The sequence below is a fragment of the Pelodiscus sinensis genome, chromosome Z, assembly GCF_052426305.1.
Source record: "Pelodiscus sinensis isolate ZL-2025 chromosome Z, ASM5242630v1, whole genome shotgun sequence".
Classification (NCBI taxonomy): Eukaryota; Metazoa; Chordata; order Testudines; family Trionychidae; genus Pelodiscus; species Pelodiscus sinensis.
Genome location: NC_143085.1, coordinates 4,642,449 through 4,669,180, shown reverse-complemented (window position 1 = coordinate 4,669,180; position 26,732 = coordinate 4,642,449). Strand labels below are relative to the sequence as shown.

The window sequence follows — 26,732 nt, the reverse complement described above, 5'->3', positions numbered from 1 at the left end:
ACCATTGATCTGCTTTGATATTTTTATTTTTGTTCATGAAATGTGCACTTCATCTCACATTCCAAAAGGATAGACTAGACGTTTGGCAGCACAAAGACTTGACCATAGCCTGAGGTTTGCTTGTTTTATGTATTCACAAATTAACCATAAATTTCAGGGTTTTTTGTAACCAAAGTAACATCTTAAACTAGTAGGGAGCTAGCACATGATGCTTGCTACTGTTCATTTTAGGTTCTCTATTTGCCACTATTTGAATCATAAGACCATAAGAACGGCAGTACTGGGTCATACCAAAGGTCCATCTAGCCCAGTAGCCTGTCTGCCGACAGTGGCCAGCACCAGATGCCCCAGAGAGGGTGGACCGAAGACAATGATTAAGCAATTTGTCTCCTGCCATCCTTCTCTAGCCTTTGACAAACAGAGGCCAAGGACACCATTTTATCCCCTGGCTAATAGCCTTTTATGGACCTAACCTCCATGAAATTATCTAGCTTCTCTTTAAACTCTATTATAGTCCTAGCCTTCACAGCCTCCTCTGGCAAGGAGTTCCACAGGTAGACTACACGCTGTGTGAAGAAGAACTTTCTTTTATTAGTTTTAAACCTGCTACCCATTAATTTCATTTGATGTCCTCTAGTTCTTCTATTATGGGAGCTAATAAATAACTTTTCTTTATCGGCCCTCTCCACACCACTCATGATTTTATATACCTCTATCATATCCCCCCTCAGTCTCCTCTTTTCTAAACTGAAGAGTCCCAGTCGCTTTAACCTCTCCTCATATGGAACCGTTCCAAACCCCTAATCATTTTAGTTGCCCTTTTCTGAACCCTTTCCAAGGCCAAAATATCTTTTTTGAGGTGTACAGATGTGGTCTCCTTACTGTATTCAAGATGTGGGCGTACCATAGTTTTATACAGGGGCAGTAAGATATTCTGTCTTATTTTCTATCCCTTTCTTAATAATTCCTAGCATCCTATTTGCCTTTTTGACCGCCACTGCACACTGTGTGGAAGTTTTCTTCCTGAATTGCACTTCTGATACTCAAGCAGAATGTCAGTAGTGAGATGTTCTTTGGAGTGGAAGTAACTCCCTGAAAAAGGAATGTGTTACTATAACAGGAGCTTTGCTCCGCTGGTCTCCCCTAGCAGAGGCCCCAAGCTGAGATCCCTGTCTCCAGAGATGCAGTACAGATACTGAATCTCTTCAGGTCCAAGGAGAGTGCAGTTTTGGACCCAGCCTCCTGGGATACTACTCCCCAAATGGGCTCAAATCCCCCAATGTGAATTACCTGGATAAGTTCCCTTTCATTTCGAAAGGGAAAATGTACACACTGTTTACCTCTCCAGGTAACAATTATTTACACTGGGTTTGATAGAAAATAAGTGACTTAAATCCTACTGCTTGTTCGTAATAAAGTGGTAATAGTGGAGCAAAGTAGATTACAAATCAAAAGAAATGCTTAGCTAAATTCTGCACTGAAACCTCAGTACAAACTTTTTCAAACATACACTAAAACCTCTTTTCCAGCTACCCCTCCAAACCAGGGCTGTCTCCACACCCTTTGGTCTTTGGCTTCTTCCCTGAGGTGCAGCCCAGCCAAAGACAAGACACCTACCTTCCTTTTCTTTTTAAAGAATTCCCTATCGGTGTTTCCCAGTTTTAATTGGCCACAGAACCCCTAGGGCCGCGTTTTGTTGAGGGGGGTGGGGAGAAGCCCCACTGCAATTCCTACTGCAGCTGTTTCTTTAAGAGGGGGCTGGGGAGTGCTGCCTCTTCACAGAACCCTTGCTTTTGCTTCATAGAACTCCAGGGTTCTGCGGAGCACCAATTGGGAAACACTGTGATAGGGAATTAAGGATAAAAGGCTATTTATTTGATTGCCCAGATACTGAGGCCTCCCTTGATGACTTTCACACATTTAAAAATCATGAAGTATTCCCTACTCTGTCTAATTTACACACAAGAATGATACACACACCCACCTAAAGTAAGATAATCAGTGGATCATGACCTGAAGATTGATAGGTTACATGAAATAATCTGCTAAAAGCACTTTTGAGTTATGTATATATTCATGTCCATGGTGGAGCTGGTCACATCACAACATAGATTTCCTGTTTTTCTTCCAGGAAAACACTATTTAAAAAATGTACATTTAATTCTCATGAACCTGGACTTAATAGCATTAGAGTTTTAGTCAAAGCTCTACATTGAAGGGACCATGTCTGTGTCAGTTTCTACAGAACCTAGTAAAGAGGGATTTAGTCCTGATTAGGCTCTCTGTTGTTAGATTCTGCTGTAATATAAATATTACTTACAGATAAGCAGACGTATTGGTAATGTTTGCGGGCTTCCCCGCATTTCACAGGTAACCTCAGGTACTCAGGATTATGAGTTAGTGATTTTTTGCTAGTGTTCACCAGACATTTGAAATTAAATCTTTGGATGTTTATGGCGTAACTCATTCCATCAGCATTCTGCCTCTACAATTGAAAAACCTATGCATATGCAGCTTACTTCTTTTTAAAGAAAAATATATGGTTTTATTTCTCTTTTGAATCTGTTATTCACGCCATTGTTCTAGCCATCGGGATTTCTAGGAAGCCTTAATTTAATCAGATTCATTTTCTGCATGATGGATTTCTGTATTAACCTAAGAAAGTACCAAAGCTGTCACATTTAAAATTAGATCTTTCATGTGTGAAGCTGTTTAAGTTAATTTATTCTATCAGATAGTAACTAAGAGATTTTTACTGGCTAGCAGAACTTTTGCCTTCAGCCTGAAAATGTCAGTGAGAAAACAGTAACTGACGCTACATTGTTATTGTCAGTGGGATTGTGCACTCGCTGATCCAGCATTGTAAACTGTATCTATAATTCTGAGAACACTTTTGTTGTTTAAACATATTGCGCCACATTCATCTATACTCCAGGATAAAATAGTCTGTTTATATTTGGAAGTAAGCATCAATAATACTTTTCACCTCTAGTGTTAGTGTTTTTCTAGGCATTTTAGTTTTGGCTAAGCCTGGAATATTGCCGAGCCACATTTGCATATCCAATGAGCCGCCATTTTTGAGAAAGAGGCTCTTGGGCCAGAAGGAGCTGTCTACACTGCCCCTTCTCGCGCAAGAAAAACCGTCTTGCGCAATGCCGTTATGCTGATTATTTTCAGGAATAACGGCATTGTGCAAGAGGGTTTTTCTTGCGCAAGAAGGGGCAGTGTAGACAGCTCCTTCTGGCACAAGAGCCTCTTCCACAAAAATGGCGGCTCATTGGATATGCAAATGAGGCTCAGCAATATTCCACGCTTAGCCTCATTTGCATACTTCTGGCGCAAGATCGCGCCAGTGTAGACATAGCCCTAGAGTTTGATTTAGTGAGACTAAGACTTGCTCCCTCTGAGTTTGATTTAGCTCCCACTGCTGCTAGTACTACTGCTTCTGTGAGGAGTAAAGGAAGCTGGCAGGAGTTTTTCCTCCTGCCAGCCTCCCACTGTGGGGGCAGAAGGAAAACTTGAAACAAACTGATGATTCCAGCTATGTAAATACCATAGCTGGAGTTGCATATCTTGATCCAATGTTCTCTTTTACTATAGACCTATCCTTGGAAAGGGAGTTCTTCCTTCATCCTCTGCCAGTGGTTTTCAGACTTTTTAAATTCTGTGCCCTTTTCCAAATAATACAGTCTAACACAGCCCCCATCGAAGTGGAGTCATAATATGCCTGAGAATAGATTGCCAATTCTTGTCTGTCATTACAGGATTTTTATCACAACTCCCTTACAGGAGCACACATGCCTAAGTATGAAAATCATTGCTGGGCTGGAGTACTCTCTGGGCTAGCCCAAAGATAGGCAGTACAGGAGGGACTACCTGATGAACCTTGGTAGAGGAAAATGTTTAAAGAGAAACCCTTAGACTTATTTTAAAATAAGTGTGGGGTGGAGACATGTTTAGGTTTAAATCTTCCAACCCTTACTATTATATCCCCCAACAATATTGACTTTTCAATTTTGGCAGGTCAGGCACATCTATGTTTAGCATTTGAGAGCGGCATATGTTGGTAAAGCCCCCAGGATATCAATGGGAAACTTTGAGTTGTTAGTAAACAGTGCCTTGCTAAAATACAATGTATTTAGTCCTCTTTGGATTTTATCCTTTTCTTTGTTCTAGTTACTTTCTCTTCTTTTGTAAAATAGTGAAATTCACTCAGACATGAAGGTTAAAGTTTCTGAATAAATGGAAAACATTTGCTTTTAAAATTAGCTATTGGAAGCAATTTTATACATAAATTAGAACTAACTCTCCCAGGGCTTACTTGATTTGAAGCTGACAGCATGTTTAAACATATATCCATCTTCATAGCATTCATTTAGGATTCCATAGCTAATCTGATAAAGCAGTGATGAAATACAGCTCCTCTTGCTGTATTATGATGGTTAGATTCTTGGACATTAGCAGTTTTCTTATTTTGTTTCCAGTGCAAAAAAGCCATGCTAGAGTAAGTAGCATGGTAATGTCGTGTGATTGCAAAGACATTTTGCGAACTATATACTTAAGGTTTAAATTTTCTATTATATCTTTGAGATTGACTTGGCATGAGATGCACTTGAGCCTTTTATCTCTTGAAGATAAGGGAGGCAGCTCCTTTAGACATCTCATCATAGTCTAAGTGGGTAGCTAACAGGATGTTGATTTGAAACTCTTCAGTGGCTGGTCAGGTAGTTGAATGTAGAAATGTGATGGAAGGGACAAAGTACATAAATAATGAAAGAATACTATAACTTGCATTAGATATTTTGAAACCACATATTTTCCAGGAAATAATGTCAATAATCTTTCCTGATTCCTTCTATAAATGAACTGCTGGTCTCAGTGAATATTGAAAATGACTATCAAACTGCACAGTTTATTCAACACAGAAAGAATAGTATATGTATCCGGTAGGTATGATTGACTTTATTGGAAAATACTACTCTTCTGGAAACAAGACAGAAACAGACTTGTAGTGGCAGAATGGCAGCATGCTGTTTGCAAAATCCAGATTTCAGAACAAATATGTATTTCCGCAATATAGCATAGTGGTTCCAAAACAGTAGTCCACATATAATTTGCACATGATCTGTGAAACACTGTCAGGTCAAACAATGCTGGCTGTCTTCCTTTTCAAATAGTAAAGATTCATTACAGCTATAAATATTACAGATGCTTTAAAAATAGTAGGAAAGTAGTTGCTGCAGTTCCAGTGATGATATCCAGGAGGCTCTGCTTGCTGTTGTGAGTGGGAGAGTAGGTCTCCCAAAGACCATATGTGGGTCACACTTTGAAAAGGTTTGGTGTATATATTTGACAGAGGAGTGAACATATTTAAAAAAAAAACAGTAAAGTGAAGTTCTACTCTGAAAGTAATTGTAGAAATGGAGTTTTTGCATTCCGCTTTTTTCAGTGGGGGTATGGCTATACTACAGAGTTTTGTCGGAAAAACGTATGTTTTTCTGACATCTTGAGGAACATCCACACTGCAATTGTGTTCTTCTGCAGTCAAAAGAACAGAGGGGTTTTTCTGGCATTGGTAATCATTCTTTGAAGAAAAAGCCTTTTTGCAAAAGAGCTTTTACAAAAAGGTGTATGTGGATGGGGAAGAGGGAGTTCTTTTGGAAGAAGAGGAAAAATCACAGGTGTCTTGGTGGCCATTCCATCCATAGCAATCACAGCTTACACGTGAGAGAGCATCAATTCAGTCTGGATGCTCTTTTGGAAACACTTTTTTGGAAGATCTCTTCCAAAAAAAGCTTCTTCCGAAAGAAGCCTATAGTCTAGACGTAGCCTAGGTCTCCACAAGTGTAGCTGGTAGGAACTTTGTAAATAATTCCGTTGAATAAGAACAAATAAAAAGTTTGAGTAGACTATTCAAAGAGCAGTGAAGACCTGTATCACTAACAGTATGGGACATTCAATGTACATTGGTCAAAAATCTGTTAAAATTGTGCTGATTTTTACATAGTAACACTTCAGAGTAGAACTGCAATTCAGAGGACCTTCATACCGAAAAATAATTAGATTGATATTATAAAGATAAATGTTTCTGAAAGATGTATGTTTTCAGCTCTTTGTAGAGTGATTCAATTAAATAAGTGTTAACACAACCAAACTATCATTCTGTATAAAAAAAAAAAATCACATTTTTATTCAGATTTCAATTCCTTGGTGCCTATAAGTTCAGACCTACCAGTTGGATCTTCCTGATCCAGCACTCTTGGGATATAACTGGTCCCAAACAAGGGAATTTGTTGGACAAGGGGAGGTCAGCGCCTGCCCCTTGCTCTGGCAGGGTTGCCGGCTGCTGGCCCTACTATCACTAGCCCAGCAGGACTCCTGGCTATTGGTCCCACTGCTATCTACCCAGCAGATCTCCTAGACCAAGAGTGGGCAAAAGGGCCTCCGCGGGCTCAATCCAGCCTGCGGGAGGCCCTGCTGCTCCCCTGACCCAAGGCCAATTAGGGCCTGGGTAGGAGCTGCGTGAAGCTTCCTTCTCCCTACCCCTGCCCTGAGAGTAGCCCGTGGCACTTCAAAGTGCCATGCGCTCCTTGCAGGGTGGGAGGAGGCTCCCGGCCCCCAGGCCCTAATTGGCCTAGGAGTGGGGGAGCATGCCAAGCCTCTTCCAGGGCATGGGTGCTTAGTGGGAAGGGGGAAAAGGTGCTCCCCCAGACATGTCATGGTCTGGGGGTCATTTAGGCCCTGCCCGTGCCAGGGTGGCCTGGGGCCACTTCAAAAATTTACCCTTGGTAAAAATTATTGCCCACCCCTGTACTAGACACTGCCTCCCAGAGCCACTGGCCTTCCTACCTCTGGTTCAAGAGCATCCGTGATCCCATTGGGCCACAGATGTTGCTAGACAAGAGATTAACAGTTTTAGAAATTCAGCCTATGCTACCATTCCATTGTGCATAATATTTCAGAAGGAGGTTTTGTAAATAAGACATTATTGTGACTAATGTAAGTGCATAAATAGTGAGTTTTAGGGCTTGTGTGTACACAAATTGCACTGATTTAACTAAAGTTGCAATATTAAAACCAGTGCAGCTTTGTCTGTGGACTTTGTGTATTTTATGCACATTGCTGCATTGGTTGAATACTGCAGGGCTATGTCTACACTGGCCCCTTTTCTGAAAGGGGCATGCTAATTTTAAACTTCAGAATAGGGAAATCCGCGGGGGATTTAAATATCCCCCGCGGGATTTAAATAAAGATGTCCGCCTCTTTTTTCCGGCTTGTAAAGTAGGAATAAGAGATCCTCCGGAATAGGGCTTTATTCCGGAGGATCAGGCCAGTCTAGACGCTTTTTACCGGCTTATCTACAAGCCGGAAAAAAGCGGCGGACATCTTTATTTAAATCCCGCGGGGGATATTTAAATCCCCCGCGGATCTCCCTATTCTGAAGTTTAAAATTAGCATGCCCCTTTCGGAAAAGGGGCCAGTGTAGACGTAGCCCAGCATTGATTAAACTGGTGCAACTTTTCTCAGAAAAAAAGTAACAAACGGGCCTTCTTTATAAATCTCAGAAGCAAAAATAGGCATGAAGTCCATTTGCAGGCTGCTTTATACCAACCCGAATGTATTTATGCCACATACTGACACTACAACACTACTAAAAGTGTACTAGTTGTTTTCATGAAGCTGACTTTATACAGTTATTGCTAGCTCATCAAATTCAAGCTACATGTTATTTGCTTTACAGTCCATTTTGATGGTTCCTCTTTATCTTCATATTAAATATGTTGTGACATTATCCTGCTATTTCAGAGGCATTCTATAAGTGGACCAATATCAACCTCCAAACCTCTTGCACCTTTGTCAGATAAAAGATCAAGCTATGCAGAAATCCCTGTTCAAGGTATGTGTTCTGCTTCATTAGCTTTACTTAATGTAAAAATTGCAATACCATTGGCTAGTAACTGTATCTTTATTGGGTAGTTGTGCTTTCAACCCCTTTTCTTAATTGCGGGGGAAAAAATATAAATACCAAGTGTGACTTAGACCCACAAACACAAGGAACTTCAGATGCAGGCTGAAACACAAAATCTTGGTGCATTTCAGTATACATGTCTTATAAAAAATGCATTCATTTATGAGAGAGAAATTCTAATAAAATACACATTTTTTTCACATGTGTTGAGGATTGCTATCCGAAAGCAAATAATTCCTGTTACTTTTCTGAACATAGTGGTTGTCTGCACAGCTAATCTGTGCTTTTAAAAAATTGCCACCAAAGCTTATTAATCATATTCCATAGATAATTTCAGTTTAAAGAGTTGATGGAATCCTGAGCAGTGGAATATTTTATTTATTACCCCTTATAAAAATCTTTGAAAGGACTCATTTTTTGTTTATATGGATTTCAGTAGTTTCCTGTTTGAGTGTTTTTAATTAAATATTGTTTTCTTAAAAATAAAATTAAAACATTCATAAATACAAATAGTCATAGTTCATTTACTCTTTATTAATTTAACATTAAAATAATTATTTTTCTATAAGCACTGTGTAACAGCAAATTGGTTTGTTTAGAATGAACATATACTGACACTTGCTAGTTTTACATGTAACTTTTTCAAACCTAACTCATGACTATGTAGATCTTTTATGAGCCTTATGTACGCTATTATATGTAAATGAATTATATATTCTTTGCTAGGCTATTAATATGTAAGTAATGGTACTTTGACAGTGAGACAGAAAATGAATTAAGTTAACAAGTGTTGATATCTCCATTTCCTAATTGTTCCCTGTTCTGGTAACTTTGTTTTGTCTGTCAGATTCTGTTCACAATGTGCCCTTCCTCTAAGAATGAATTGTTTTCGTATGGTGGGTGTAGCTGTCTGATTTATGCCTCTTTGGGAGCATATTTTGTAGATGTTTTATCAAGATAATTCCCATATCATCATTCCAAGTACTATATTCCCCTGTAATGATGTCTGTATGTGACAGACTCCTTTCTATACTTGTGTAGAATGCATATTGGGGTTATTTGCTCAGTGAAGTGGGGGTTTTAATTTTAGAATACTATGTTTTTTTTAATTTAAAATGGAAATGCCTTACCAAGCAAATAATTTAGCATCTTAAATTATTGCAACAGAATGCATGAGTAGACATAAGCATTAGAAAGTATACATTCTCAAAGTAAGCCGAAAAGCTTGTTGCTTGTCAGCACCTGTTCAGAGTTGTTTTCTCTTGCAAGAGTTAATATATTAAGGTTAAGTGCTCAAAGGCAGCTGCATACATTATTTTGTGTTTAATATAATCAACTTTACCCGAGACAGTATTTTGAACAGTAGGCATGATAGGTAAGAAATCTGTTTACTTTTAAATGTATATATTATATTTACCTCTATGTATGGTGCTTGTCTATCAATATGTTCTGTTAATGAAGTACTTTTATTAACTATGTAGTGCAGCATACATTTTCAAACAGGTAACTTCTGCATATTTTAAAAAATATTGATTTAAAATTATTTTTAATCTAAAAGTTAGCTCAAATTGGTCTGAGTTTATACAAAATACTTTTTTTAAATTAATTTTTTAACTACAAATGGGCCGAACAAATCTTTCCTCATTTTAGCATTTGAAACAGTTCCTTATTATTCATGGAAAGAAAATGTTTTGTTACAATGATGGATTTGAATTTCATAGAGGTTGACAGCAATCTACTAGCATCTCCTACTGCCTGATTTATGGTGTATTTTTGGTGTGAGAGCAAAGAGGGAGTTTCTTGCCCAGCCTTTTGCTCACAAGTTTCATCACATGATTTTTATGGGAGTGGACAAACCTGTGTCCTCCTTCTCGGCAGACATAATCAGTTTTCTCTCATATTAAGTTAGGTGAACAGATTTTATAATTCATAAGTGTGAGCAGAGTGTCCCCACTGATCACATTCCTATAACTGAAATCTGCATTAGTGATGCATCTCTTTTTTTTTTTTTTTTTTCCTCTGAGCAGAACATTTGTTGAGAACTTCCTCTACTAGCAGACCAGCCTCATTGCCAAGAGTACCTGCCATGGAAAGTGCCAAATCTATTTCCGGTAATGGTAGATATCTATATTAATCAGAAACCTTCTGTTGTCGGTGCTGTAGTTACATGCCCAGTATTCTGTTTTAAGGAGAAGTTCTGTCTTCCAGCTGAATCTGCAGTCACTTATCAATACATATATGCGAGTATCACATTTGTTTGGAATTGTTTACTTTTAAATATCTAATCTTGTCTATATACTTAAAGAAAAACTGTAAAAGCTCGTGATAAAACGTATTCGATCATATAGAACTGGGCAGCTTAACTCTTTGGAACAGTTTATTCCTACGACGTATTGCAAATGTATGTATCTACTAGAACCAAGATTCACACATGACTTCTCTTCAGCCATCCAGGAAATGACTATTCCTCTATTGCATTTCTTCCTAATGTTGCACAGAATTTTGATTTGCAATGTACACAGAATTATTTGTATTTTTGATACAGGTTTTTAAAGTGATAACACAATGGCAGACTCCTGTCTTATCTAGTTTATTTAATACAATAATTTAATGTCTTTCATTATTCTTTCAGTTATATAGGCCTTCTACTGCAAAGAATTCCATCTAGCTTATATGTTTTAAATATGAGACTGCTGGATTTTGTGGGACATACCATGATACATTAATAAATAAAATGGTTACTATAAAGTATTTAAACATACTCTTTAAGATGCCACTTGACAATTTTTGCTAACCACCAGGGAAAGCGAATACAAGTCATGCTAATTTGAAATTAATAAATCCATGGGGTTTTTTTAAAGACCTTTATTGAGCCTAAGTACAATATGAAACCATATAACTCTTTAATTCCAATGGATGCTTTTAAACAAACCTTCCCATGCAATATGTTATAGCACTGCAAACCTGAAAGTACTTCTCAATACAATCAAAAAGTGGATCTGCATATGTTTTTACCACCCAAATTTAGAGAATTTTTAAAAAGCAAATAAATAGTAAATTGTGTTTTTTAAGGTTTTCATTCCTAGTGACATAGGTAAGAATTTGCATTTTAAAACCGGATTTTCAGATGTGCATTTTAAACATTCAAGAATGGTATTTTATACCTTTTTTATTTTATGGTCTTCTTAATTTACTATGTAAGGTATTTATATGTTAGCTTGGTCCCTGAAAGCAAAAGAAATTAAATCAATCTAGAAGTATTTGGAACATTTTGTATTTGTCTTACACAAATGCAATCAGTAGCTTGCTTTCAGGATTTGAAAGCAAAACAGCTTACCTATTTTTATTTAACTAGAAACTATTCTGTATAGAAGAAGAACATGCTAATACACAGTAGGAATGTGAAGGTTTCACCAGTAAACCTCCTCCTTAATGGGTGAGGTTTACTGATCAAGGTTAACCAGTTGGGGCTGGACAGGGCTGCTCTGTCCAGGATGCCTTTCCTAAACCCTTTTCAGTAAGGGTGAAATATCAGGAATTAAATAATATAGGTTTGCATATTTCTTGCTTTATATGATTTATTTGTTTCTAGAGCTTTTGAATTTTCCCTCATTTAGTGTCTAGACGAAGTAATGAAGAAATCAAACGGGATATTAGTGCACCAGATGGAGCATCTCCAGCCTCTCTCATGGCAATGGGAACCACCTCACCACAGCTCTCTCTCTCCTCTTCTCCTACAGCATCTGTTACCCCTACAACACGAAGTCGAATAAGGTACAATCCATTATTACATAGTATGGTTTTTAAACCAATATTAACTTCACAGCTGTGAAATACTATACTATGCAAGTATATAGTTTGTTCTATCATTAAACACCAATATTTGACAGACATACTTTTAGTCATGCTCTTCAGGAATCTCTGGAACTTTGCATACACTCTTTGTAGCACCATAAAGTATACTGTCTTGGGTAGGCAGATCTCAGGTTACTTATGGCTTAATAGGTTAATACCAACACTTTAAACTTAACTAGGAAACCAACAGACAAGTTTGTAATGAGAAACTACATTTAATAATTGAGCTGTAACATTCTGAACCAGCCTCAGTTTTGAATTAATTTAAGCACTAGCTTCACACAGAGCCTGTGCCAAAGGTATAATTCATCCTGATGCTGATATTCTGATGTTAGAAAGAATAGCACTCTTCTTTTATATGGGATATCGTAGGGGAAAATATTCTTCACTTTTGTCGTGCCTTCTATATAAGGACTCAGAATATTTTATAAATACGAAGTCGTATTACACATGTGTGAGCTAAGTACATTTCACAGGTTGGGAAACTGGTCCACAGAGGCTAAATGTCTTTCTCAAGAACACCTGACAGTAATTTATGCAAAATATATAAAATAAAAGGATTTAAAAGAGTAGACAATTAGCTGTCTTAAGAGCCAGTTCCCCCCAGCACCATCTCCGCAGTGTGGGAGTGGAGTCTGGGATGAAGAGGTGCAGTTGTTCTGCCTTTTAAATGTAGTAAGAGCTGCCTGGATCCTGGAACTACCACCGCTTCAGCTCTGTAGTTTAAATGTAGTAGGAGCCGGGATGCCTATACGCCTGGCTCCTACTGCATTTAAGCTGCAGAGCTGCAGTGGCCCCTTATCAACTAATCATGTACACAGTCACTTACTCGCTACTTAACATACTCTCTATATATGTATAAATAAAAATGTAGATTCATGGAACCATCTAGACATTTAATAATTGCTTTGTGACATTAAGAAATGGTTTGGAGATCTGGATAATGTCCAGAGCAGTGTCTTCAGAGATTACTTGAGGCATACTTTTGTATTCTACCAGGTACTCATTGTTTGATGTTCTATATCTGTGTACTTGCCCATTTAATTAACAGGTAATTTACAAATTACACTAAAGAAACAGTCAGTTTACTGGCATTTGCACATTTAGATTTTGAGTAAAAATGTATAAAAATGCTAGTGACAAATCTTAAACTTCAAAGATTTACATCTGCACTGTTTGCAGATCAAAGATTTCAATGAAAGCATGTAGTTATGAACAAGGAATATTTGGAGGCCATCACAGTACTTCACACTTGCACAGAGCAGTTGTGCTAGGGTGCTAAGCCCACTAAGAAGAAAGCCTGCTCCTGTTAGAGCAGTGGAGGACAAATATAATTGTCCATGGGTATTGTCTTTGGAAGGGAACTACTCTTGGTTTTAATACATTGTGTAGCTTGCAAAATGTTGTTGTAGGATGTAAAATAAGGATTTATTTAAGAAAACAAATCTTTGAAAATATACATGAACTGTGGGCATACCTATGTCTCCCAACTTGAAACCATAAATCACTTCTTTGATTTGGAACATAGTTGGCCTAAGATACTCATTTTAAGATTTATATCTATCTCAAACCATTTCTCATTGTCTCCTTACAATACATTTTAATTTGTTTCCTTCCGCACTGTTTTCATAATAGTAAGAACCTGATATAAACCATGTGCCTTACTGGAATTTGGGACCAGGCCGTCCAGTTCCTTCACAGCTACCCAGCATGTTGAATAGGAAAAAGACCATTTTGAATCAGTTTTCTTATATCTGTAGTGAGTTATCTCTATTCTTAAAATATAGAGTGGCACTACTTAATCTTTATTCTAGTGTGAAAACACAAATTCCAAATTAAAGCTAGAATCTAGGTTGCTAACGCATGTGCTGATCTAGATATAAGAGTAAAGTTAAATCCTTAAGGCCCCAGTCTAGCAGTATAGTGATCTAAATCTAGGGCTGGGAGAGACCTTGAAGTAAAACCTAGTCCCCTGCTTCCTCTGAGACAGGACCAAATAAACCTAGACTCTCTGCTTGTTCATAAAGACCTCCAGTAATGGTGATTCCATAGTCTCCCCTGAAAACCTATTCCAGAGCTTAATTACTCTGCTATTTAGAAAGATTTTCCTAACATCTGACCTGAATCTCCTTTGCTGTAGAGCAAGTTCTTTACTACTTATCTCACTTCCAGTGGACATAGAAAACTACTGATCACCCCTCAACATATTTGAAGACTATTAGTGGGTCCCACCTCACTCCGTTTCTCTCAACACTCAACAACCCCAATTGTTTAACCATACCTCATAAGTCCAGTTTTCTAGACCTTTTACATTTTTGTTGCTCTCCTCTGGACTCCTTCAGTATGTCCACATCTTTCCTAAAGTATGACTCCCAGAATTAGACATAGTACTCTCACTAGGCCTCATCAGTGAAGAAGAGAATGAGGCAATTACTTCCTATTTCTTATACTCAACACTTCTGTTAAAAAAAAAAGCATCAATAGCATGTATTTTTTCTTTTCAACTGGCACATTGCAGACTTGTATTCAATTTGTGGTCCATTATAACACCCAGTATTACCATCCAGCCAATATTCCCCATCTTGTATTTGGGCATTGCATATTTCCTTCCTTAGTGAAGTACTTTACACTATCTTTGAGTTTCATCTTGCTGATTTCAGACCAATCCTCCAATTGGTCCAGGTGGCTTTGCATTCTAATCCTGTCCTTTAAAGTGCCTGCAGCTCCACCCCGCTTAATGTCATTTACAAGTTTTATAAGCATATTTTTCACTCTTATCCAAGTCATTAGTGAAAATATCGAATAGTACCAGACTGAGGATTGATCTCAGTAACACTCCACTAGATACATCATCCTTATTTGACAGTGAAGCATTGATAATTGGTCTTTTGAGTATGGTCCTTCAGCCAGTTGAACATGCATTTTACAGAAATTCAACTAGACCACATTTCCCTAGTTTGGTGCCTATCAAATTAAACATGATCCAGTAATTTGATTCTGTGATTCTGTTTTAGTTCTAAAATAAATGCCGTGTATGTAAGAGAACTGATTTCTTTAGTATAACTCTCCATGAAATTGGCATTTATGTCTAAATATAAATATTTTCCTGTTTAGCAGAAGTAGCTAGCTAACGCATTTCAAGACACAGTTCACTTTTCAAGGAGCCACTTTACCTTGAATAGTCATAGAATCATAGGGCTGGAAGAGACCTCAGGAGGTCACCAAGTCCAACCCCCTGCCCAAAGCAGGACCAATCCCAATTCAAGCATCCCAGCCAGGGCTTTGTCAAGCCAAGACTTAAACCTCTAGGGATGGAGATTCCACCTCTCCTAGGTAACCCATTCCAGTACTTCACCACTCTCCTGATGAAATAGTTTTTCCTAATATCCAATCTAGACCTCTCCCACTGTAATTTGAGCCCATTGCTCCTTGTTCTGCTATCTGCCTCCACTGAGAACAGCCTCTCTCCATCCTCTTTGGAACATCCCTTCAGGAAGTTGAAGTCTGCTGTCAAATCCCCCCTCACTCGTCTCTTTTGTAGACTAAATAAGCCCAAATCCCTTAGCCTCTGATCTTAGTCCCTTGAAATATGTTGACTACTTATGCTAAATAGTCTGTTCCATCTTGTCTTAAGCTGTGACAGAGCATCTTTTCCAGATCTGAAGAAAAGCTCTGTGTAAGTTTGAAAGATTGTTTCCTCACCAACAGAAGTTGGTCCAATGTATTATCTCGCTTAAATACCGATGTCTGTCACTTAAGTTGCCCATTTCTGAACAAATTTGCAATTTTACCATTGGAACTATTATAAGAAACTCTGATTTTTCTTAAATATTTAATTTGACCCTGGAACATTATCTTGTTTCATCCAAAGACCATTCATTAAGCACATTAACAAGTACATGGCATTTGAAATTAATTTAAACTGTCATGTAGAAAATAGTCCTTTTTATAGTGAGATATCAATGCACATGTGAAGCTCTGTGAAATTCATATTTCAATACTTTTTTTTTCTTCAGCAAAGCTTGTGAAATTGATGGATTTCAGAACTTGCCTACTCTGAAGTGCTATACGCTTCTGTAGCTGTTTGTGTAGGTACTGTCTGTACTGACTAGAGGACTTCTCCCGTCATAGTTGTTAATCCACTTACCTAAGAGGAGGAAGCTAGTTCGATGAAAGAATTTGTCTGCCTACCTCATGTTATCTACACCAGGCCAATACAGGTTGCACCTCCCAAAAGTGACAGTCTCTGGTCCCAGCAATATCTACTATGGCAGGACCACAAAGGTTCCTGGATCCGAGAGTCCCGGTAGCCGAGAGGGGCTGAGCCAAAGGAGCAGAGTTGAGCCAAAGCTTGTGCCAGTCCCTTGGCAGCCTACAGCAGCAGGACAAAGACAGGGGCTGGAGCTCGTGGCAGCCCCCAACAATAATGGGGCGTGGCCAGAGCTGGCAGCAGCCTCCGGCAGCATGTGGCACTGAGACCAGGGTCAGTAGTAGCCCCTGGCAGCTCAGGATCAGCCCAGTGACTGCCTGCAAGCTGCCTCAGAAGCAAAGCCAGAGCCCTAGTCATTAGCAGCCTGCGGTAGCAGGACCAGTCCAGAGCTGGCAGCAACCTCCAACCCCTGGTAGCTTGCAGCACTGGGACTGGGACCAATGGCAGGCCCTGGCAGTTTGCAGTCATGGGGCCCTCTGGGCTGGCGACAGCCCAGGAGGCAGTCTGGCCAGAGCCAGCAGCACAAGCGACACCAACCTGGCAGGCAGCCCAGCCAGGATCATGGATAGTGGGGGCTAGAGGCAAGGGAGCCAGCTAGGGCAACAGAACTAGCAGCGCCAAGGATCAGGTTAGTGGCAGGGGACCTTCCTTGGTCTGGCAAATTCCCTGATTTGGGACCATTATGCCCTGAGGGTGCTGGACCAGGGACGTCTAACCTCTATAGCTACTTCTTAGGAACATGGATTTTTCACACCGCTTGAGAGAGATAACTACCAATGTAACATTCTAGTGTAAACCAGGCCAATGTCTGAAGCAGCTCCACTGGAACACTTATTTCCTGCTAGAGTTGAAATGGGCTATCCAGCAAAAGAACACATGATCAGTATGAGCTGTCTGTTTGAAAGGCAGGTGTCTAAGGGATAGGTTTTTGTGGTATTGGCATGAGGACCTGAGAATCTTTCTTAAATGTACAGAGAATTATTTTAAAATAATTCTCCTTTACCATGCACAGTACTAGCTAGCCATAGCCTTATTTTTCTTCCAAATAAGGAACATTAGGATAACTGCAAAATCTTCTGAAATATCCCTTTGCTGGTTAAGCTAATTAAGATGTATAATACCTAGCCCTTTTAGCTGCACAAGAGATCATTTATTATAGAAGGACTTACTGAAACTACAGAAATGTTTAATTATAGTAATAACACTATAATATAGGAGTTCTTCTTTTGAGAAATTATTTAGCTTAATAAAACTTGATATGTTTTCATGACAATTTTGAATTATAAATATCAGCCAAGATACAGTTTTTCCTTTGGACCTTTATCATAAGGCAAAAAAACAAGTATTTCCTTTTCCTCCCCTCCCCCCAAAAAACCTCTCCCTCTACCTGGGCAAATGGGCAAACTCAATTATTCAAGGCTTTTGGTATCCTTTTTTGTCTTATTCATAAATAGACCCAAAATTGTTTTTGTTTTGTTTTGTTTTTAAATGGGCATATATGTATACAGTAATAGCTATTTTTGGGAATTGGACACCATTCCAAGTAAAGTAAAATAAAAAACATTTATCTTACCATTCTATTTTATATGTAAAGATGTCTTTAGCTTGTCCCTCTTATTGAAAGCTCCAGATTTTTGGACAAACCGTCTATTTCAAGGTTACAGTCCTCATCAGCCATGAGATGCAAAAGAGATACCATCAGTTTATTGTTTTAAAACACAAAATAAAGTTGTTTAAATTGGCACTTAGTTCAGTGTGGTGGTAGTGATGTAATTTAGCACAATAGTTTAGTATTATGAACTTAGAAAAACTCTGTTTGTAATAAAGGTCCAGAAAGGAGACTTTAAAATAAAGTAAATGGTAACTGAGTAATACCAGTGGTGGAAATGCCAAAATACCTTATTGTTGCAATCAATGGCTTTTGTCTGATCAGTATGTATAGCAATTGTCAATGGAACTATTGATTTGATCTCACTTATCAGGGAAAATGTTTCAGATTTAACTGAGTGTATTCCCTCCTTCAGTTAACATTTTTTATCTTTATTCTTTTCACTGGGATGGATATTCACTTTGCTAACAGTTATGTCAGGATGTCAAAACCTTACTGTTTTTCCTTTATTCTCAGGGAAGAAAGGAAAGACCCTTTATCTGCTCTTGCACGAGAATATGGAGGATCCAAAAGAAATGCCTTGCTGAAATGGTGTCAGAAGAAAACTGAAGGATATCAGGTAACTGCACAGCTGTTTAATACTGCACAATCTTAACTTCAACACATGAAGATCTGCCAAAAGCACAAACTTGAATGCTCCACAGTTCACTGCATAGATCGCAATGAAACTGGCATGTGCTGTACTTTCTTGCAGGAACATATGCTACATGTCCTAACCCAGCTAGCATGAATAGTTAATTAGTTACTTTTCTGCACATTGTAATTTTTTTCCCCTTCGCCATCTGAACTTCCATTAAGACTCTTGTAAAACAACAATCATTCATATTACACTTTTGAAACTCAGAGGAATAATAATTTCAAAGTGATATGGACTTGAATATCCAGATTTCAGAGTTCACATTAGCTGCATGTCAAATACAAATCTAGAGTAACACTTTTTGAGTTTAAAAGTAAACTGAGTAAGGTTTTAAGGGCTTGTCTACATGCTGCTGTAGTACTTCATTGTAGACATTACCTATGCTTATGGAAAAAGTTCTCCGTTGCTGTGAGTGATCTCCATTGCTGTGAGAGGCAGCAGTTACTTGATCAGAAGGATTCTTCTGTCAGACTAGCGCTGTTTACATGGGGGTTTTGGGTTGGCTTAACAACCTTTTGGGAGTGTGGACTTTTCAAACTGTTAGACTGGCCTAGGATGGATTTTTCAGTATCTTTCATTTAACATCACTGTTTAGTGACAGATGTTGCTTGTTTTTTGGAGGTTGCATTGTTTTGTATATACAGCATATTTGGCTTTCTATTGCATTTTCAGCCTTCTTTTCAAGTAGTCCTAATGTTGTCTCATCCAGAAAACTAACATGATGGAAAAATTTAGGGAACTATGATTACGTATTTTCAAAACAATTGAGCCTTCAGCAAACTGAACCAAAATATTAAGAGTCTAGCCATAATGTATTTGTTTGGTTACGTTGTATTGAAATGTGTTTTGAATTCCCAGCACAGGCCTCAGTTTAAAAACTTCACTCTTTCAGTAATTTGACACTCGCAACACAGGAAGAAGCTGAAAGCCATGGAACAGGATGGTTGACCATCCATAGAAGTAGTCAGCTTTCAGTACAATAGAGTCTTGTGCTATAAATCCAAGCTGCTCTTCTCCTGCTTCCTGTGGCATGTTAGTAATACCAAATTGTGCTATCTCTGAGTGTAAGTTTCTTCATGGAAGTGGTCCTTCCTCACTTTTTTTTATAAAGGCAGGATGTTGGATCTTAAAAGCCTGCAAGTCTAAATGGGAAAGTATCTAAAGCTTGTTATCTTTAAATGAAAGATACATCTGACAGCTTCCTTAGTTTTATCAGGACAACACTATACAATACTCAAAACCTTTCCTCCTCTGGCTGTGCTCAGGCCATCTTCTTGTTCATATCAACCAGTTGCTATCTATAAGCCGTAAGCAGCTAGTTTATAGTCAGTCTACAAGGACCCTTGTAACTGGTAACGAGAAGCGGGGGGGTTCACACTTCATATTTGCCTGACAGCTATTACGTGACACTCTGCATGCACTGCTATTGCTGGATGATATCATCTCCTCTCTCTGAGCTATATATGTGCCTCTTTCTGAAGGAGACAGAGAAGTCCTATTGGAATATATTAAGTTAGCTATTGCAGAAGAATGTATTTTGTTCTGACGTCAACATTTATCATTTTTCTTTAAATTGTTGTAGTGTATTAAATTTGTTTTTCAAGATCCCCCTGAAATTCAATTCTGGTGAACATTTGTGTTGCTGCTATGCTTTTATTAATGCTATAAATGTACCCTGTATTGTGCGCATTATGGATAGAGATTATCCAGATTTTTGACATATCGCCTAATTATCAATACCTTATAAATGTTAGGCACTCTCTGGGAAACAAAACCTTCTCCTACCCCTTTCTCCTGCCCTTTCTCCCTCCCTCACTCCTGCCCCTGTGATATCTAGATAAGTTCCAAGTGTAAAACCATCCACTCCAGGTATTGTGGAGTAGTTTACTTCATTGACACTATCTTGAACAAAACTGTTTTCATTTTAAGTAGCTAACTGATGTACATTGAAAGTATATGGACAACACAAAATCCAAACCAGGATGTAAGATTCTAGATGCTAGACAGGTTACAGAGGTTCTTCACCTGGTGATGGTGGTCTGTTTTATTGTCCAAAATAGAATCCATTTTTCACTGTCCTTATGTTTTTGGAGATGAAAGAATTTACCTCCAGAAATGTAATACAAAAAATGCAGCCACTAGATTCCTACAAGTGTGCTGCTTGAGTGTCTTCTCATTTTTGTAGATACCAGCTGACACAGCTACTCTTCTGATACTTGTCAAGAGTCTCTCTGGCTTTAGCAAATACCGTTTACATGAAAATTCCAGCTCTAATAAGTGGATTTTGTTTATCCATACTCCTTACTTACCCCCCTCCCCAATCAGTTTTGGTTAGAAGAGATTTTTTTTTCCTGTTTGCAGTATTTTTAGGGGTTCATAGTTTACTCCAGAGCTGGTGGATGTGATTAATGGAAGTGATTCCAGTGTAATGTTCAGGATGTTTCTTCTCATGTGATCAATAAAATACTTAATTGTTATGCTTAAATATTGATAATTAGGTCTCAGAATTAACAGTCCTGTGAAGGAATGGGAGCATTTTACATCTGACACATGTTGTCCTAGGCTGCCTAAAGACTTTAGAAGACCAAGGTCCATCTTACAATTTAGTCAACTTTTAAAATCTTCAATTATAAGGGACAGAAATGTAATTTTTTTAACGAAAGCCTAGATTCTGGATCACAGCTCTGGATTGATCTGTAGCCTCAGATTACGTGGAGCCTTGATAGCACGCCTTTTTCCTGTCGCATTTAAATTCTATAAATGTAACCCTGCTGCTTAATTTGGGCAAATAAGATATAGGATAGCAGCTGAGGTCCACAAGTTCAGAAGTATTTGTAAGGAGGTAAAAAATTAGTTATGTGGTGAGCATAAGTTAATATTACAATGAAGACTTTAACTTCCACCTTTCTTGATTTGATGTTTTTTTAAAACATATTAATGTATTCTTCTATGAGGAGTGTCCCTGTGGGTGCTCCACCTTAGGTCTTAGGTCCCTGTACTCTGAGTCAGAGATTTACAGTAACTTTGCCTTCCAGTAGGCTGGATGTGTGAGGCAGACTACATACACGGTAACGCTACCATGCATGCACAGCCAACAATTCCTTCAGTTCCTTTCTGCCACCTCTGGCATCGGTCGGAACTGCAGTTGCTCTCCAATTTTTTCTTTAAACAACTTTGAAATTTTTTAAAAAATTAACTGAGTAACAAGGAAGTGTTACAATTCGTTCTAGTTATAGTTCAAGTTTTATCTTCAGATTTAAAAAAAAACTTTTTCTCCTGTTACAATGGCTGCCAATTCTTCGGCCTTGCACATTTTTACTACTTAGCATTCCCACTTACTACTTGAATTCCTCGGGATTCAAATATTGACTTTCTTGCAGGCTATTTATCCCCATCTCAGATGATCATTCCCAGTGTTTGGGGTAGGCATATGCTACCCACACAGTTCCAGCATTGCCAAAAAGGGCCACGTCTGCCAGCTCTACCTCGCCACTCTTCCTCTGAATAATCCAGGAAGAGCTCTCATTCCTCGAGGAAAGTGATTCTCCCTCAAAGGAGCAAGCACCCAAAGTAACCCGTACTATGGCTTCGGACAGGGAAGTTCCGGGCCCATCTGGCATCAACGGTTCCTGAGGGTCCAAGGACCTACCAAAGCTGAGTACCAAGGTGCCAGGCAAAGCCAAGTCTAAATTGACACCCTCAGCAACACTGGCACATACATCAGTGCTGAAGAAAGATAAAACCAAGCCATCTTTGGCTAAGGCACTGGTGGCACCAAAGAAGTCTAAGCCTCACGTGGCACCGTTGGCACCTATGCTGACGCTGAAGAGGCATAAGCACTCGGCACCGTCAGTCTCCCATTCAACACTGCAATAGTCACAGCTCAGTTGCTATTGGCACCACAGATTCAGGTTCCGGTCCCATTATCCACCACAGAGGACCTCAGGGTATCTTCAGCACTCACAACTCCTCGGTTTGGCACCGATGGCACCTTAGCAGCTGAGTCTGGTTGTCTAGTGACAAGGAGCCCTTGGTCAGCACCCATACTCGGAGGCATTCCTCTCTGAAGCAACCCCAGCCACAGCAACAGCACATAGCAGTGCAACGGCAGCCATGGAAGTGGTTGCCTCCTCTCATGCTCCTCCCTTTCAACTGGCCCTATTGGGGCCCATGGGCAGCATATCGAGCCCAACTTTCACTGTAGGTGCAACCCACATAACTATAGCACCTTCGTCTAGAGCAGCATCCTTGCCAGCACTGTACAGGTCACCCTATCAGAGAAGGAACCAGCATCTAGTGACAAGGAGTCTTCTGTCTTCCTCCCATTTCTCAATTCACACATCCCCCTCCTTCTGGTGATGCCTCCATTCTTCCTCACCTCTCCCCCATGGATGGGAATGACTTCCATTCTTTCCAGGAACTCGATAGGCAGATTGCAGAGGTCCTTCAGGTCTCCCTGGTCACCCTTCCTGAAACTCAGCACAAACTCCATGTCTCGCCTGCCTCCAGACTGGCCTTACCTATGGACCCTGCGTTTATGGACCCCAGCAGGGTCATGTGGCAGATACCAGCCATGATACCACTGGTTTGCAAAAGATCTGACCGTAAATACTACATGTCCCCGCAGAGTGCAAACTTTCTCTTTTCCCACCCATCCCCTAACTCCATAGGTTGTAAATGCCGTTAATCAGAGGGGCAATCAGCGCCACACGTACCATCACATACCTAGACCTCATGGGTAGAGAGGCTTATTCCTCGGCCTCCCTTCAGATTTGCATCTCAAACTACTTAGAGTGTTGGCAAAATATACCCACCATATTGTTGAACAGCTCTCACTCTTTGACAATTTATCTTAAATTGAGAATAATTTACAGCCAACATAAACAAGAGCATGCTGAGATCCTGTACGGTCCTACAAGCCGCCCTGAACACATGCAGTACAGCATCATGATCAGTTATGACCACCAATGTTATGAGTAGGTCTTCCTGGCTCCACTTGTCAGATTTTCCCCAGGAGGTACAGACCACAGTAGAGGATCACTTCTTCCTAGGATCAAAGCTGTTTGCAGACACCATGTAGGTGTGCCTCCATTCACTTAAAGATTCCAGGGCAGTGCTGAAAACTTTTGGTATACATGTACATACCATGAAACAGATACTGTATCTGATTAAAATCTGTTCAAATCTTCACCCTTTAATCCAGCTCAGAGGCATTTTGACAATAGGAGGAGGCAACAATAAACTAGATGAAAACTAATAAAAGAAAGTTCTTCACACAGAACATAGTCAACCTGTGGAACTCCTTGCCAGAGGAGGCTGTGAAGGCTAGGACTATAACAGAGTTTAAAGAGAAGCTAGATAATTTTATGGAGGTTAGGTCCATAAAAGGCTATTAGCCAGGGGATAGAAATGGTGTCCCTGGCCTCTGATTGTCAGAGGCTGGAGAAGGATGGCAGGAGACAAATCACTTGATCATTGTCTCAAAGGGATAACAAGTGGAGTTCCGCAAGGGTCTGTTTTGGGACCCGTACTGTTCAATATCTTCATCAACGATGTAGATATTGGGATAGAGAGTACGCTTATTAAGTTTGCAGATGATACCAAACTGGGTGGGGTTGCAACTTCTTTGGAGGATAGGGACATAATTCAAAATGACCTTAGCAAGTTAGAGAAATGGTCAGAGGTAAACAGGATGAGGTTTAATAAAGAGAAATGCAAAGTGCTCCACTTAGGAAGGAACAATCAGTTCCATACATACAAGATGGGAAGCGACTGTCTAGGAAGGAGCATGGCGGAAAGGGATCTAGGGGTCATAGTGGACCACAAGTTGAATGAGTCAACAGTGTGATGCTGTTGCAAAAAAAGCAAATATGATTCTAGGTTGTATCAACAGGTGTGTTGTAAGCAAAACTCGTGAAGTCATTCTGCCGCTCTACTCTGCACTAGTTAGGCCTCAGCTGGAGTACTGTGTCCAGTTCTGGGCGCCACATTTCAAGAAAGATGTGGAGAAATTGGAAAGGGTACAGAGAAGAGCGACAAGAATGATTAAAGGTTTAGAGAACATGACCTATGAAGCCAGGCTTCATGAACTGGGCTTGTTTAGTTTGGAAAAAAGAAGATTAAGGGGGGACATGATAGCGGTTTTCAAATATCTAAAAGGGTGTCACAAGGAGGAAGGAGAAAATTTGTTCCTCTTGGTTACTGAGGACAGGACAAGGAGTAATGGGCTTAAAGTGCAGCAGGGGAGGTTTAGATTGGACATTAGGAAAAAATTCCTAACTGTCAGGGTGGTCAAATATTGGAATAAATTGCCAAGGGAGGTGGTGGAATCTCCCTCTCTGGAGATATTTAAGAACAGGTTAGATAGACATCTGTCAGGGATGGTGTAGACGGAGCTTGGTCCTGCCTTGAGGGCGGGGGGCTGGACTCGATGACCTCTCGAGGTCCCTTGCAGTCCTATTATTCTATGATTCTATGATTGTCTTCAGTCCACTCCCTCTAGGACACCTGGTGCTGGCCACTGTTGGCAGACAGGCTACTGGGCTAGATGGACCTTTGGTCTGACCCAGTATGGCCATTCTTATGTTCTATGCAGACAGGCCCCTTACCTACTTGCAATGTCACAACTGTCAACCTCAAGACAAACGTTTTTAAGATCAAGTCCAGAGTCCGATAACATCATCTCATCTAGAGCAACCTCAAAACCATCTGCTTTTCCATCACCTCCTACTACCCTTCTGTCTTTCTACCCCCACTGGTCCACTGTCATGACCGACAAGTGGGTGTTGGGTTTCCTGAAGGACAGATACTACATTCTGTTTTCTACTACCCTTCTTCCCACCCATTCTCCCCCTCCTCCTTCAGGGACCCATTTCACAAAAACATGCTACTCCAAGAGATCAAACACCTTCACCTAGGGGCCATAGAACCCATACCCCAGCAATACAAGGGCAGAGGTTTCTACTCCCATTATTTCCACACAGCAAAGAAGTCAGGAGGGTGGAGACCAATTCTCAATCTCAAAAGGCTCAGCCGACACATACAGCATCAGTGCTTCAACATGGTGATGCTGGCTACAAAATACCAGCCCTAAGTGAACGGGATTGGCTATCCACTCCCAACCTTCAGGATGCCTATTTTCATGTATCCATTCACCAGCACATTGTAAGTACCTAAGATTTGTACTCTACAGTGCACCTTTCCAATACACAGTGCTACCTTTTGGACTCTCCACAGCCCCAAAGGTCTTCTCAAAGATCATCGCAGTGGTGGTTGTGTACCACTTATCTCGATTGCCTGATAAGAGCAACCACAAAGAAGTCTATTTAGCCATGTCTCTTCCAGTCTCTGGGGCTATAAATAAATCTTTCCAAATGCGAGCTCCAACCATCTCAGACAATGGAATTTATTGGGGCTTATCTCCACTGCACCCAGGCAATAGCCTCCCTCCCGCAACAGAAATTCCAGTCTATCCAACCACCTTATCGAGTTGCTCCAAGCCAGCCCACAAGTCCAGGCCAGAACCTGCCCTCATTTACTAGGCCACGTGGCAGCAGCCACATCAGTGGTGGCCTACGCCAGATTACACATGAGACTGATGCAGCACTGGCTAAGATTGGTATACAGTCCTCATTCCAACAGTATCAACAAACTGATTACAATGCCAACCAAAATCAAACAATCACTAAACTGGTGGACAGATCCAAAAAATTTGTGCACTGGGGTATGCTTCCACAGATGTCCCTCGACAATCCCGATCATGACGGATGCCTCCTTCATACGGTGAGGGGGGCACATTCTAGTTCTCTCAAAATCCAGGACCAGTGGGATCCACTTGAACATTTCCTGCACATCAATGTGTTAGAAATCAGAGCAGTACTCTGTGCATGCCAGCACTTCCTCCACCTGGTACGTAGCAACACCATGCAGATTTTCAGACAATCAAGCCACAATGTGTTACATATAGACAGGCAGGGTAGAGCCAGATCTCACTGATTATGCAGAGAGGCAGTTGACCTATGGTCATGGTGAATATATCACAATGTCTGCATACAAGCTTCTTACCTCCAGGGCAAGAACAATCTTACAGCAGACACCCTCAGCAGGAAGTTCAACTGTAACCACGAATGGGAGATGGACAACATATTACATATGATCTTCAAATGCTGGGGATTCCCTATTGTTGGCATTGGTTGCAAACCAGTCCACTAAGTGTCCACGCTATTGTTCTCATGCGGACATTGGGCTACACCCCCTGGGAGACTCCTTTACAATATCTTGGAATGCATCCCTTCTCTATGCATTTCCTCCAATCCCACTTCACCAAGTGGACAACAAGAGCAGGTGTCGTGTCAGTAATAGATATATTTCCAGCATGGCCATGACAAACCTG

General features: G+C 40.0%; 1 protein-coding gene across 5 annotated transcripts in view; it reads left to right on the top strand.

Moving 5' to 3' along the window:
- The window catches only part of SPECC1L (sperm antigen with calponin homology and coiled-coil domains 1 like), a 126,372-nt gene that overhangs the window by 72,744 nt on the left and 26,896 nt on the right, over positions 1-26,732 (top strand). For 4 of the 5 annotated variants that reach the window (XM_075897998.2, XM_075897997.2, XM_075897996.2 and 1 more), the window contains 4 exons: positions 7,807-7,897; positions 9,997-10,086; positions 11,587-11,743; positions 18,160-18,262. In XM_075897998.2, coding sequence (XP_075754113.1) covers positions 7,807-7,897; positions 9,997-10,086; positions 11,587-11,743; positions 18,160-18,262 — 441 coding nt within the window. The remainder of the gene's footprint in view (positions 1-7,806; positions 7,898-9,996; positions 10,087-11,586; positions 11,744-18,159; positions 18,263-26,732) is intronic. The other variant, XM_014580182.4, reaches the window with a different exon arrangement.